The sequence below is a fragment of the Armigeres subalbatus genome, chromosome 3 (assembly GCF_024139115.2).
Source record: "Armigeres subalbatus isolate Guangzhou_Male chromosome 3, GZ_Asu_2, whole genome shotgun sequence".
In the NCBI taxonomy this organism is placed as follows: domain Eukaryota; kingdom Metazoa; phylum Arthropoda; class Insecta; order Diptera; family Culicidae; genus Armigeres; species Armigeres subalbatus.
The window spans coordinates 165,256,305-165,270,049 of record NC_085141.1 but is presented as its reverse complement, the minus strand read 5'-3'; the positions used below and the strand labels follow the sequence as shown (position 1 = coordinate 165,270,049).

Genomic DNA, 13,745 nt, shown 5'->3' with positions numbered 1-13,745 from the left:
TTGATTTGATTTTTTTGCATATTAAACAAAATTTGTAATTTAAATTCTTTAGTAGTATTTTGTAATTCTGTCATGTTTTCAGTTGACACTGAACCCAGTGAATAAAAAAAATGGTGGAAAATCTTGTTTGTTGGGGAGGTTCTTCATGAATACTGTTCGGAACATGAAAAGTGGTTCGATTGGTTCTGGACCTGGACGTCATCACAAAGTGCAACAAGATACATAAAGTTTTCGTTGAGAAATACGATACTTTGTATTTATTGTATTATTTAAGCAATGCTAACGAGCATCTTCTTCTAGAGTGGTATTTAATACAATCCGTAGATTTTCACAAAGCCGTTTATTATTGGTGATAAAGCGTAAGTTAAGTGAATGTGTATATGTTAGTTGAGTATGTATGTGATTGGATCGCCGGAATTAGTATAAAATGATAATATTAATGAATGTGACAAAGGTAGCAACAAACAATTCATTTTTAATTGACGTCAAATGAAATGTTACAAGGGCTAAAAGATAATGATGTAACGGTATGAACTTAAGTAGTGGATATATTTTTTAGAATGGACGACCCATTCCGCGTCCCATAGGAGCCTGAGGCATTTCTCCGCCGGCGGATTTTGGGCTCTTGATGGTTTCGTCTACCGACAGGATCATACAACAGGCTTCACAGGCAGCTGTCAGAGCGTTGATCTTGATCACCGATGGTTCCCAAACGAATGCTTCGAAATTATCGGCAATATGTTCTTTCAAAATATCTACTCCGTACCATTGACAACCTAAAAAAATACGAAATAGGCCAAAGTTAAAATATGCTTGGATGAAATGTACATATGTCATCGATTTTAGGAATAAAAAACTAAAAACTGGATCTTACCTTGTGCATGCTTTTGTCGTAGTTTGTTCAAAATATTGGTTGCATCGAAACCGGCATTATCGCACAACTGACGAGGAATGATCTCCAAAGCCTTTGCTAATGCGCCAATCAACAGTTGCTCCTTGCCGGCAATTGTGCGTGAATAATCACGTAACATTTTCGACAGTTCCATTTCAATGGCTCCGCCTCCTAATAGAACATAATACATAAAGAAAGAAAAAATAATCAATCTTAATTGACGGAGATTTTTTACTAAAATAGGATACCTGTTTGTTCCACTGATCGATGTTCCCCATATTCACAAACTATTTATATTTTACAATAATATGGTTGCGGTTCTGGCTGATTCGCATCAAGCGCCAATAAAAAATTACCAAATTTGACGCACAAAGCAGCGTGTAGCGGTTGTAATTAATAAAACCCAGAATAATTCACCTAGCGATGATGATACCTTTCTCGTGTATTGTAAAACAAGAAAACACACAAGAGTAACAAGAAAAGCACATAAGAGAGGTCAAAATTGCACTTTAGAGAGATAGATTCAGTTATTTCCATCAATTCACATTTATTTGCGTTCATTAAAGGTGGTTATTCAACAGAGCCGCAAATCGGCCATCTTGGAAACCACGTGCTTTTTCTAGTGATTTTTCAAGAGCACGAATTGAGAGAACCACAATGCCCATGGGTATGAAACATCCGTAGATCGTTTGCTTACTTATGCAAAATTTCAGCATTTAATTTCAGCATTGTACGAAAATTATTGCGCTAGTTTTGAACTCTTGATAAGAAGAGAGAAGTAGAGAAGTAGAAAACCGTGTGGTGAATTTAAAATTCACCACATGGCTTGATTGTATAATCACCATTGTAGCATTACAGCAGTTTAAAAAAAATCGATTTTGAATTTTTTTTCCAAGAGGGGGGAACCCTTGGGAAAAAATGAAAAAAGCAATGTGAACGCAATGGCCGATTGGGCCAATTTTTAATAGCAAAAAATAAGAAAGGATTCCGCGTCGAATGCAAGCTAATCGGATAAGTTAAAAAAAGTGTGTCTCGCATTTTTTTTTGTACACACACATACATGCATACATACACACATACAGACATCACCTCAATTCGTCGAACTGAGCCGATTGGTATATAACACTATTAGTCTCCGAGCCTTCTATCAAAAGTACGGTTTTGGAGTGATCCTCCTGTAGCCTTTATATAGGGTATGATGGGGCAAGATGGGTCGCCTAAGGCGAACTCTGAATATCTCGAAACAGAAACATTTTAATTCAACTTTTCAACATGGATCTATAAAAATAGCTCATAATCTGTAAGCCAGAGGTATGAAATAACAAAAACTCCACTTTTTATTCCATTTCGAGTCATTAAAGTAAAGGTCTATTTTTCTGTCAATCAAAAAATGACGGGGTAAGATGGGTCAAACAACGATGCATGATGAGTCAACTTTAAATACTGCAATTAATAATGTTTTTAATCCCAATATTGAATTACACACAGATATATAGCTTTATTGCCAATGATTATATTGAATAAAACATAATTTTTGAGCCTTGGATGAAGAAATTGCTCTACATTTAAAATAGGCTGCAAATTCTTATAAAAACAAGCCGTCTGAGTATTGCTTTCTTAAAGACAAAAAATAGACATTTTCAATAAACAAAATAACACCATTATGTCAAAAGTAACCTTAAAATGATTTAACCAGCAATGGAAAATATATTTTGAATACGAACTATGCCCTTCAGTATGTGCTGACCCATCTTGCCCCATTTGTAAGTTCATGTAGGGGCCCTCCTTAGCCGTGCGGTAAGACGCGCGGCTACAAAGCAAGACCATGCTGAGGGTGGCTGGGTTCGATTCCCGGTGCCGGTCTAGGCAATTTTCGGATTGGAAATTGTCTCGACTTCCCTGGGCATAGAAGTATCATCGTGTTAGCCTCATGATATACGAATGCAGAAATGGTAACTTGGCTTAGAATCCTCGCAGTTAATAACTGTGGAAGTGCTTAACCCTTTATAAGGCAGACGAATCTAAACAATAAATTAACAAAAAACAAACAATAGGACACAATGTTGACATGGTATTAAACTCAAATGTATGTTTGTTGTACATTAAACAGTTCAGAAACATTGAAAAATTGGTGGCAATATAGTTGCCACTGCCCGCCAAGCGGTAAAACATTGGTGGCAATATAGTTGCCACTGCCCGCGAAGCGGGACAACATTGGTGGCAATATAGTTGCCACTGCCCGGCAAGCGGGAAAACAGGCAACAACAAAAATATAAAAAGATTTTTAAAAATTTGGTTTTACGTAGAACCAGTCAAATCAAGGTACGTTACATTTTTTGGTAAAGAGTCCTAGTCAGAAAACGCATTATAAGTGAAAAAACAAATTTTCGCGTTTTTTCTCCCAAGGGGGGACCCTTGGGAAAAAAACACAATTTCGTCAAAAATCCAAAAACCAAATATACTGGAAGGCAAAGCTTTTTTCACGCTAATCACGTAGTAATCTAACACAGGAGATTCAAAATAATTGATACCAACGGGAAAAAATATATCTTTGTCGTTTTTTTAACGAATTATAACTGAAAATCCTTCTTCCACTCGAAACTTACGATCTGTTCGTAAAAAAACTGTTCTCAAATTGACATTTCGATTTTTTATGGCTCAAATTCATCTGGGGTGTTACTAGGAAGCAAATAAAGCCACTACATGGGAAATTATAAGTAGAGCTCTTGTTAATAAATAGAAAAAAAATAATTTGTTGGTGGCAATATAGTTGCCACTGCCTTATAAAGGGTTAATGAACACTAAGCTGCGCGGCGGCACTTGTCTCAGTGTGTGGGGTTGTAATGCCAATAAGAAGAAGAAGAAGTTCATGTTAGAATGTCTAATTTTCGATCAAATTTATTTATTTCAACGCAGTTAGTATAACATCAGTTACATTACTTATAATACGTTTACTATGTTACTAAAAAAAATGTTTAAATTTTACATTGCTTGCTTGACGAGATTACATCGTTTTATAGAAAGAGTGTTTCGCATAAGAAACAATGCTGAAAAATATTTTACCTTGCCATACACTACCAAAATAAATATTTATCATCAAATCGAGTGACAATAATGTAGTACCAAATTATTCCTCTTACAAAGTCATAATCTCCACATTAAAATGTACACGATGCTCAAAAACGGCCCTGACCCATCTTGCCCCGCCTAACCCTATACTTAGTATACGCGAAAGGCAAAAACATTTCTTTTATCAGGGATAGTTTTTATCAAATAAGTACATAAATAGATAAGAATATTGTATTGTGTATTACAAGTATTTATTGCAGTCATAAATCCGCTTGGTGCGGTTTGCTAAAGTTTTTTGTGTATTCAGTTGGAGCTACTTGGTAGCTTAGTTTGGCAAGACTAAACCCGTCCCTACGTTCACCTTTACTTAGACACAGACCAACAATGAACATCGTGTGCAGTAGTTAAGTCTTGTGTCGAAGTAATTCTTCTAAATTTTCAGTTTCCCATTAATAGCGTTCGAATCATATTCCCAATTCTCAGCAAACAAAAGAAGCACAGAGAGATCGTTTTAAAATTGTATTAGGTCAATACCAATTTCTCAAAACAACACATCCGTTTCTCCAGGCAAAAACTCAAACGTCGTTCAGACGAATCCAACAGCAGTTCCACGCAGACCAACAGACTTAAATAAATACTCCCCCCTAAACAATTAGAAAATTCCCATAAAAAAATAGAAAATTTCCAATAAAGAAATCAGGGTATGAGCAATAAATAAATATTAAATTTTCACAAATAAAACAAAATTTCCATAAACAATTAAAAATTGTCCACAAAACAAAAATAAATAAGCACTTTTAAAAGCAAAAATTGCAATTATAAAAGAAGAATGTTTCATAAAAGAAATAAAATGTTCCACGAAAAAAAAATACAAAATTTCCATAAATAAATCAATATTAGCAATAAAAAATTACAAAATTTTCTACAAAATAAATATATATTTTCCATAAAAAAATAAAAAAATTTCCACAAAATGATCAATAATGAGCAATAAAAAAAATAAGAAAATTTCCATAACAAAATATAAAAAAGCAATCAAACTGTGTTTTTTTTTTTCCATAGATGACCCCTTCTTTAAAAGCGTTTAAAGTTCATGTAAAATTTCATCAGCTTTCTTGTATTTTTTTATGGAAATTTTCTTATTTTTTATTGCTTTTTATATTGATTATTTTTATGGAAAAAGAAAATATTTATTTTGTGGAAAATTTTGTAATTGTTTATTGCTAATATTGATTTATTTATGGAAATTTTGTATTTTTTTGTGGAACATTTTCATTTCTTTATGGAAAATTCTTCTTTTATAATTGCTATTTTTGCTTTTAAAAATGCTAATTTATATTTGTTTTATGGAAAATTCTTAATTGTCTATGGAAATTTTGCATTATTTGTGAAAATTTCATGTTTATTTATTGCTCATACCCTGATTTCTTTATTGGCAATTTCCTATCTGTTTATGGAAAATTTCTAATTTTTAATGGAAATTTTATTTTGCTGCCATAAGGTAACAGAAGCATTCTAATGATGACCTTTTGATGACTCTCGTTCAGATTTATCGTTCGCATCCCCGCATACAAAAGCTGAGTCGCTTTGAAAATTTGGCATTGAGTTGTTCATCATTCACATGAGTCAGTTTTATTATTTTTATTATTAGTTAATGATGAATTAGAAAACTAATAAGAACGTTTTTTTTTGTCCCTTAGGGTTGCTATGATCGGGGTGGGTTTTTGAAAGTTGACAAGTGATTATGCCGGAAGAACAAGGTCTACTTTGACTAAAAATGAATACCGGACTGTGGGAATCAGCTAACATAATCCTCTTGAAAACTTTCAGGAATGTGGTCTGGTCAGTCACATAGGACAAAGTCTAGTCAAAATGTAAATTTGAATATGTCAGTATTGTTTGTATATACGTTAGGCGTTGATTATTTATTGAGTTATTTATATAATTGTGAATTGAGTAATTAATCTAAAACACAACTTGTTTTCTATATTTTAGATCTGTTATTGTCACTGTGTTGTTGTCTGTTTCAACTTAAAAGTCTTATATAATTTTGTCTTATGATCGTTTTAGTCATTGTTAGATACAGTATGTATAAAACTACAAAATAATTGGTAACTACACACTTAAAATAAATCGCAGATTTCTGTGAAATTTCACCGAAATCTCAACAGCAGAACCGTTCGGTGAATAATTTTACAGATGTTCGGTGGTTTTGACAGTTGAACAAAGGAAAAATCGCCGAAAATTTTGTGAAATATTTACCGAACAAATCTGCTGTTGAGATTTCGGTGAATTGAAGCAAAATTCACCGAAATCTGTGAAATGATTTAAGTGTGTACTGCCTTACAAATCATGTGTCGGATGCGGTCCTTGGCTCTATTTGTTGCGGCCCGCGTCGTGTAGGAAAAAATACTTCCAACCCGGCCCGTAAGCTTTTCTATATGGCTCGAGCAGCTCCTTCTTAATAATAAATTCTGTAGGTTCATTCATTTATTTAGTTAACATCTAAACAGATAACACTGAATCAACAATTTGACGCCACAATGCACGGTTCGAGGCCGCATCTCTCCATCCTCGGATACGCCCCACGCTCGCCAAGTCGTTCTGCACCTGGTCTGCCCATCTCGCTCGCTGCGCTCCACGCCGTCTCGTACCTGCCGGATCGGAAGCGAACACCATCTCTGCAGGGTTGCCGTCCGGCATTCTTGCAACATGTCCTGCCCATCGTACCCTTCCGGCTTTAGCTACCTTCTGGATACTGGGTTTGCCGCATAGTTTGGCGAGCTCGTGGTTTATACTTCGCCGCCACATACCGTTCTCTTCCACATCACAAAAGATGCTCCTAAGCACGCGTTTCTCGAATACCCGGAGTGCTTGCGAGTCCTCCCCGAGCATAATCCAAGTCACATGTCCGTAGAGGACCACCGGCCTTATAAGCGTCTTGTACATGACACATTTGGTGCGGTGGCGAATTTTTTTTCGACCGCAGTTTCTTCTGGAGCCCGTAGTAGGCCCGACTTCCACAGATGATGCGCCTTCGTATTTCACGACTAACGTTGTTGTCAGCCGTTAGCAAGGATCCGAGGTAGACGAATTCCTCGACCACCTCGAAGGTATCCCCGTCTATCGTAACACTGCTTCCCAGGCGGGCCCTGTCGCGCTCGGTTCCGCCCACAAGCATGTACTTTGTCTTTGACGCATTCACCACCAGTCCAACTTTTGTTGCTTCACGTTTCAGGCGGGTGTACAGTTCTGCCACCTTTGCAAATGTTCGGCCGACAATGTCCATGTCATCCGCGAAGCAAATAAATTGACTGGATCTGTTGAAAATCGTACCCCGGCTGTTACACCCGGCTCTCCGCATGACACCTTCTAGCGCAATGTTGAACAACAGGCACGAAAGTCCATCACCTTGTCTTAGTCCCCGGCGCGATTCGAACGAACTGGAGTGTTCGCCCGAAATCTTCACACAGTTTTGCACACCATCCACCGTTGCTCTGATCAGTCTGGTAAGCTTCCCAGGGAAGCTGTTCTCGTCCATAATTTTCCATAGCTCTACGCGGTCTATACTGTCGTATGCCGCCTTGAAATCAACGAACAGATGGTGCGTTGGGACCTGGTATTCACGGCATTTTTGAAGGATTTGCCGTACAGTAAAGATCTGGTCCGTTGTCGAGCGGCCGTCAACGAAGCCGGCTTGATAACTTTCACGAACTCGTTCACTAATGGTGACAGACGACGGAAGATGATCTGGGATATCACTTTGTAGGCGGCATTAAGGATGGTGATCGCTCGAAAGTTCTCACACTCCAGTTTGTCGCCTTTCTTGTAGATGGGGCATATAACCCCTTCCTTCCACTCCTCCGGTAGCTGTTCGGTTTCCCAGATTCTGACTATCAGTTTGTGCAGGCAAGTGGCCAGCTTTTCCGGGCCCATCTTGATGAGCTCAGCTCCGATACCATCCTTACCAGCTGCTTTATTGGTCTTTAGCTGTTGAATGGCATCCTTAACTTCCCTCAAGGTGGGGGCTGGTTGGCTTCCATCGTCCGCTGAACTGACGTAGTCATCTCCTCCGCTGCCTTGACTTTCACTGCCTGTACTCTCAGCGCCATTCAGATGTTCCTCGTAGTGCTGCTAATTCTGTAGGTTATTACTGATTAAAAAAATTAATCTGTGCTTGCACGGAGTCGGATAATCCAGCACGGGCCAGTTTTGTTGTTATTGAGATTTTGGTAATACGGATGAAACCAGAACGGAGAAGTTGATAAAGAATACATGTCGATATCGTGTGCTCTAAAGAAAAAGCCTCTCTCAGTAGCATAAATTTCTCGCAAAGCACGGTGAAGAGTTAAAGTTCGCACAGAAGATTTAAAAATTACGTTACTGTAAAAATCCACATGCTTATGATTCTACCTGCTCGTAATCGTCATCTTTAAATCACATAGGATTTAGCAGCATTGATCCCAATTAAGAAAACAACTACCGGTATAGACCTGAGGAAAGCTTTAACCTGTATGTAGCGACCAGGGAATCAATATTCGGGCAACGCCTAACAATATAGACGAATCCAAGTAAAAATAAGAAGAAGACACACGACGGTGTTAACTTTGACAGATCCTACAGCTCAGCATAGGGAGATAATTTTAAAATGCTTATAATAAATTCTAGACAAAATGTAATTAAAATCTGATTGATGTGCGGTACGGAAAAAGTTCTGAATTACATATCTGAAAGCTTATCTCAATTTTTTGAATATTTTCCAAAAATGTATCTATCATACAGTTCGGAACTTTTTCCGTATCATACTTCAATCAGATTTTAATTACATTTTGTCTAGATTTTATTATAAGCATTTTAAAATGATCTCCCTATGCTGAGCTGTAGGATCTGTCAAAGTTAACCACCGCTTAATTGCACCTTGACAGATACGTATTTCGACCTCAACAGTAAGGTCGTCCTCAGTGTCTCGTACTTGACCAAGTCGAGTCAAGTACGAGACACTGAGGACGACCTTACTGTTGAGGTCGAAATACGTAATCTGTCAAGGTACAATTAAGTGGTGGCAGTGGCGTAGCCAGAAATTTGGTCTGGGGGGGGTTTTCTGAACAATTTTTTTTTCGAGAAAAAAAATTTCTTCTAAAAATGTTGTCTCTGGGGGGGGGTTTATGCCCAAAACCACCCCCGTGGCTACGCCACTGAATGGTGGAATTAAATGGGATTGTACAAACTCGTCTTATCACAAGCAAATTTTAATGCCCCGGAATAAGCAGAAAAAAAATCATTGAAATGGAACTGTATGAAAAAATCTCACGGAGAAGCACCTGTTGTCGTTTAATGTTAAAAACCTTAAGAAAAGTCGATCATTAGAAAATTCGAAACGGCATAGATATCATTATTTTTAAAGGAACACTAATAACATATAATCTCACACTTTTCTTTGGTTTCGTCCACTTTCTTTATGGATATAATAAATAATTAATAAAGTATAAAGATATAAGATATAATAAACTCTCCAATAAACATACAAAAAAGGACTTTCTATGTATTTGATTTTAGATTCCTGCCTAAAATATTAAATTTGTTTGAATAATATTTTGGAGCTCTTTGGAAGAATCATTGAAAAAACGGGACAAATTGAGGATTTTTTAGATTACGACGGGACAGCACAAGAAGGTCTAAAAAACGGGACTGTCCCGTTAAATACGGTACGTATGGTCAGCCTATTAATAAAGAAACAAAATGAACCTTTGCTTATCTCCATCACTACACATCTAGTTCGGAATTGTTAATACGATTTTAAAGTTGCTCGAGAAGCGCCATGTTGAGTAAATTTATGGGTGAACCAAGTACAGATGAGGCATCAACAAATTGCATAAAGTTCATTAGAATCCCGATCTTTCGGATTACAGCATTACTCTGCATAAACATTAACAATTTTCTAATTAATATTTCAATCAGCAGGTTCTGAATGATTTAAAAAAGTGTACGCAAGATACAGTTCTTTTGAAACTCGAGCATGGTTTTGAGGAAGCAATTGATGGCTTTGCTAGCAGCTGGAAAAAGTCGCAGCTTCCATTCTCGTCAAAGTACCATATCTTGAATTATCATGTTTCAGAGTACTGTAGAGGTACAGGAATAGGTCTTGGCTTACATATCAAACATGCTTTTTCTAGTCCATTGATTAGAACTTTGACGAGATTTGGCAGCAAAGATCGGTTAATAAGTGCTGTGATCGAGTATAACAGCTTCTAACTACTATTATTCTAGACGACTTCTGGTCTTACTTCTTTCCATTATGAACAAAAACACTAAATTAAAATTAATTTTTACCTTTCATTCTATTAAACATTGAAAGCAACACTTATGCTAAACCCGAGCAAGTAAGTCATACAAAAACATACTTAACTCAGTTTGGTAAGATAAGTCAGTGGTAGATATTTATAGTTCTAATAACGGCAACGCGTGCTTAGGGCCATCTTTGGCGTTGTGCAAGATAATGGTATGTAGCGGCGAAGGATGAAACAAGAGCTCGCCCAGCTCTACGACGAACCCAGTACCCAGAAGGTAGCTAAAGCTGGAAGGGTACGATGGGCAGGGCATATTACAAGAATGCCGGACAGCAACCCTGTAAAGCTGGTGGTTACTTCCGACTGGCAGGTTCAAGAAGAATTGAAGGACATCTATCTAGGTGGATTAATCAGGGTTTTTGGTGATATTTTTGGATTCTTATATGAATTCTTTTGAAATTTCTTAACTAAATACTTCAAATCAAGATTTCTCGAGATTCCTCCTAGGGATTTTTTTTAAAAATTGGTCCAGAGGTGCAGAATTACCACAAGAATCGAGCCTTGTACTTGGTTTTGATGGACATTTTTATTTTAAAATAACGGTCTACCGGGGCACCGTGATATAGCTAGCTGATGCCATATTAAAATTAGAAAAAATCTCAATCATATTGATAATATTCACATTTCAAAAAAGTGGTGATACATATTTCGATGCCGGAAAACTAATGAGGCAAAACGCCTTCTAGCAGACAGCTCTTAGGGAACAACGTACCATGCGTCGGCACATCAGCATTCTGGTATGGACAGTGATTCCACAATAATAGAACAACACCTGCCAAAGCCGTCATTCCCCCTACTATCATGAATTTTATACTGAGATGTTGCGTATACCATGTGGACAACCTAGGGGGTAGAAGGGTAGGAAGAATGTCCACGGTTCACAAAAATTAATGAAAAATTGCATGATCAGATGTTTACGCTGATGGAGGGAAGAGCACATCTAAAACTGTTCAACATCTGTCCACGTAGTATGAAAACAGCCCTTCGGAAAAAAAAGATTCATCAAAGGAATAAACTAAAATAGAATAATTAATAGTTGAGGGACGTTTAGATTATAAACTTCATTATACAGACCCCATTTTTCTGATATGTATGATATGGGTATTACAAATGTATATTAGCCATCTAATCATTCTTAATATAATTCAATTTTCTGAACGCATAACTATTAAGACTTGTCTCATTGTACGAAATAACTTGAATCAAAATTAAAAGATACAGTTTCATTGAATGGATGTCTTATATGTCATATTGAAAAGCATTATGATTCCCCAGATTAGTTTGTTTTTCAATTTAACGCACTGTCACTTCAAATTTAGTTTGAATTTAATTCGATAAATGGGATGTTGCTTAGAAGCAGATAGACGAAACATACTTACTTGATAGGGGTGATCGGGGCAATATGGGCCACCTAAGGAAATCGTTCCGAAAAGCGCAGAAAAACTCAAAAAAACATCCTTTAAATGTAGTTGACTTATACTAGAGAATGTTACCTTTCATATTACGTCGATGAATGACGAAAAATGCGTTTGAAAATTGTTGGAATGCACTTCTGAAAATGTATTGATTTCAATGTGTGTTCCCGACTATACGGGGCAATATGAGCCACCATTTGGGGCAGTATGGGCCACCCATCCAAAACCTTTATTGAGGTGAAAAAAGTATCGTAATATGGAAGAATATGATATTCCTGCAACAGTTGTGAGTATTCCATACCAAATAAAATTAAAAAATCGCACAACCGCGGACTGAACAAATTTGTCACTCTTCACCGTTTGAACAGCCACATTTAAATTGGTCAATAATCATTTTTTCTGTTTCAATCGCACTAATGCGCTGTTGTAATTTTTCCGTAATGAATCTGACATATATGATAATATTCTTGTATTTGACTACTGAAATTTGAACTTGTTCGCATTTTAAGGCCTAATATCTTGCTCTGTGCAGGTATGCCCATATTGCCCCATAGAGACCGGTTTTGGGAAAAAAAAAATATGATAAATTCAGATTTGTATCAATACAAACATGTGTGCACAATATTCAATTTTAATATATCTTTTGATTGGCACGGCAAATGCTGGGTAAAGCGTACCATTGGTACTTCGCGTACCTGAAGGAATAAAATAGACCCCATCTCGCGGTCCTTAGCCTCTTACCCAGCAACTCCTATCCCTACCTCCCCGCGGTGCTGGCCGGGATACGAGCAACCTTAGGGAAGATCGGGTAACCAACCCCGGTGGGAACTATGGTCGTATGCGGACAGGGAAGGGGGGGTTTGCTCCTCTCCGGAGGTGCAAATCTTATTGAGCGTCTGTTCTCCATGTCAGGATCGGCTCACAACAGCGTCTGTTCTCCATGTTAGGGGCGGCTGATCATCGTCCGAGTGCCAGCGAGCGACTCTTGATGAAACTGTGCACCATGGTCCACCGGGAATAAGGAGGAATAGTCCTCCGTAAATTTAGGGGGTTTGGTGTCAGGCCCTGCAAGCCAGCCTTTAAAAAATCATAAGCAACGAACAATCAACAAGAGAGTACGGACCGGAACCATCGGCGAAGACCACTGCGACGAAAAGGGACTAGCGATTGGAAACTCGGTTCGTGGAACTGCAAATCTCTCAACTTCCTAGGGAGCACACGCAGACCCGCCGATGTGCTCGGCGACCGTGGATTCGGCATCGTAGCGCTGCAGGAGGTTTGTTGGAAGGATCAATGGTTGCGAACGTTTAGAGGTAATCATACCATCTACCAGAGCTGCGGCAACACACACGAGCTGGGAACAGCTTTCATAGTGATGGGCGATATGCAAAGGCGCGTGATCGGGTGGTGGCCGATCAATGAAAGAATGTGCAGGTTGAGGATCAAAGGCCGGTTCTTCAACTTCAGCATAATCAACGTCCATAGCCCACACTCCGGAAGCACTGATGATGATAAGGACGCATTCTACGCGCAGCTGGAACGTGAGTACGACAGCTGCCCAAGACACGACGTCAAAATCATCATAGGAGATTTGAACGCTCAGGTTGGCCAAGAGGAGGAGTTTAGACCGACTATTGGAAAGTTCAGCGCTCACCGGCTGACGAACGAAAACGGCCTACGACTAATTGATTTCGCCGCCTCCAAGAATATGGCCATTCGTAGCACCTACTTCCAACACAGCCTCCCGTATCGGTACACCTGGAGATCACCACTGCAGACAGAATCACAAATCGACCACGTTCTGATTGATGGACGGCACTTCTCCGACATTATCGACGTCAGGACATATCGTGGCGCTAACATCGACTCTGACCACTATCTGGTGATGGTTAAACTGCGCCCAAAACTATCCGTCATCAACAATGTTCGGTACCGACGACCGCCGCGGTACGACCTAGAGCGACTGAAGCAACCTGATGTCGCCACTGCATACGCGCAGCATCTCGAGGCAGCGTTGCCGGA

At 38.4% G+C, this 13,745-nt stretch overlaps 1 protein-coding gene across 1 annotated transcript; it reads right to left on the bottom strand.

Moving 5' to 3' along the window:
• Positions 1 to 223: 223 nt before the first annotated feature.
• Positions 224 to 1,097, bottom strand: LOC134228078 (T-complex protein 1 subunit eta-like). The gene is made up of 2 exons (XM_062709857.1): positions 875 to 1,097; positions 224 to 776 (listed from the first exon to the last, which is right to left on the bottom strand). The coding sequence occupies exons 1-2, from the start codon at positions 1,080 to 1,082 to the stop codon at positions 556 to 558; spliced, it is 429 nt and encodes a 142-aa protein (XP_062565841.1). The 5' UTR covers positions 1,083 to 1,097; the 3' UTR covers positions 224 to 555.
• Between the last annotated feature and the right edge of the window lie 12,648 nt (positions 1,098 to 13,745).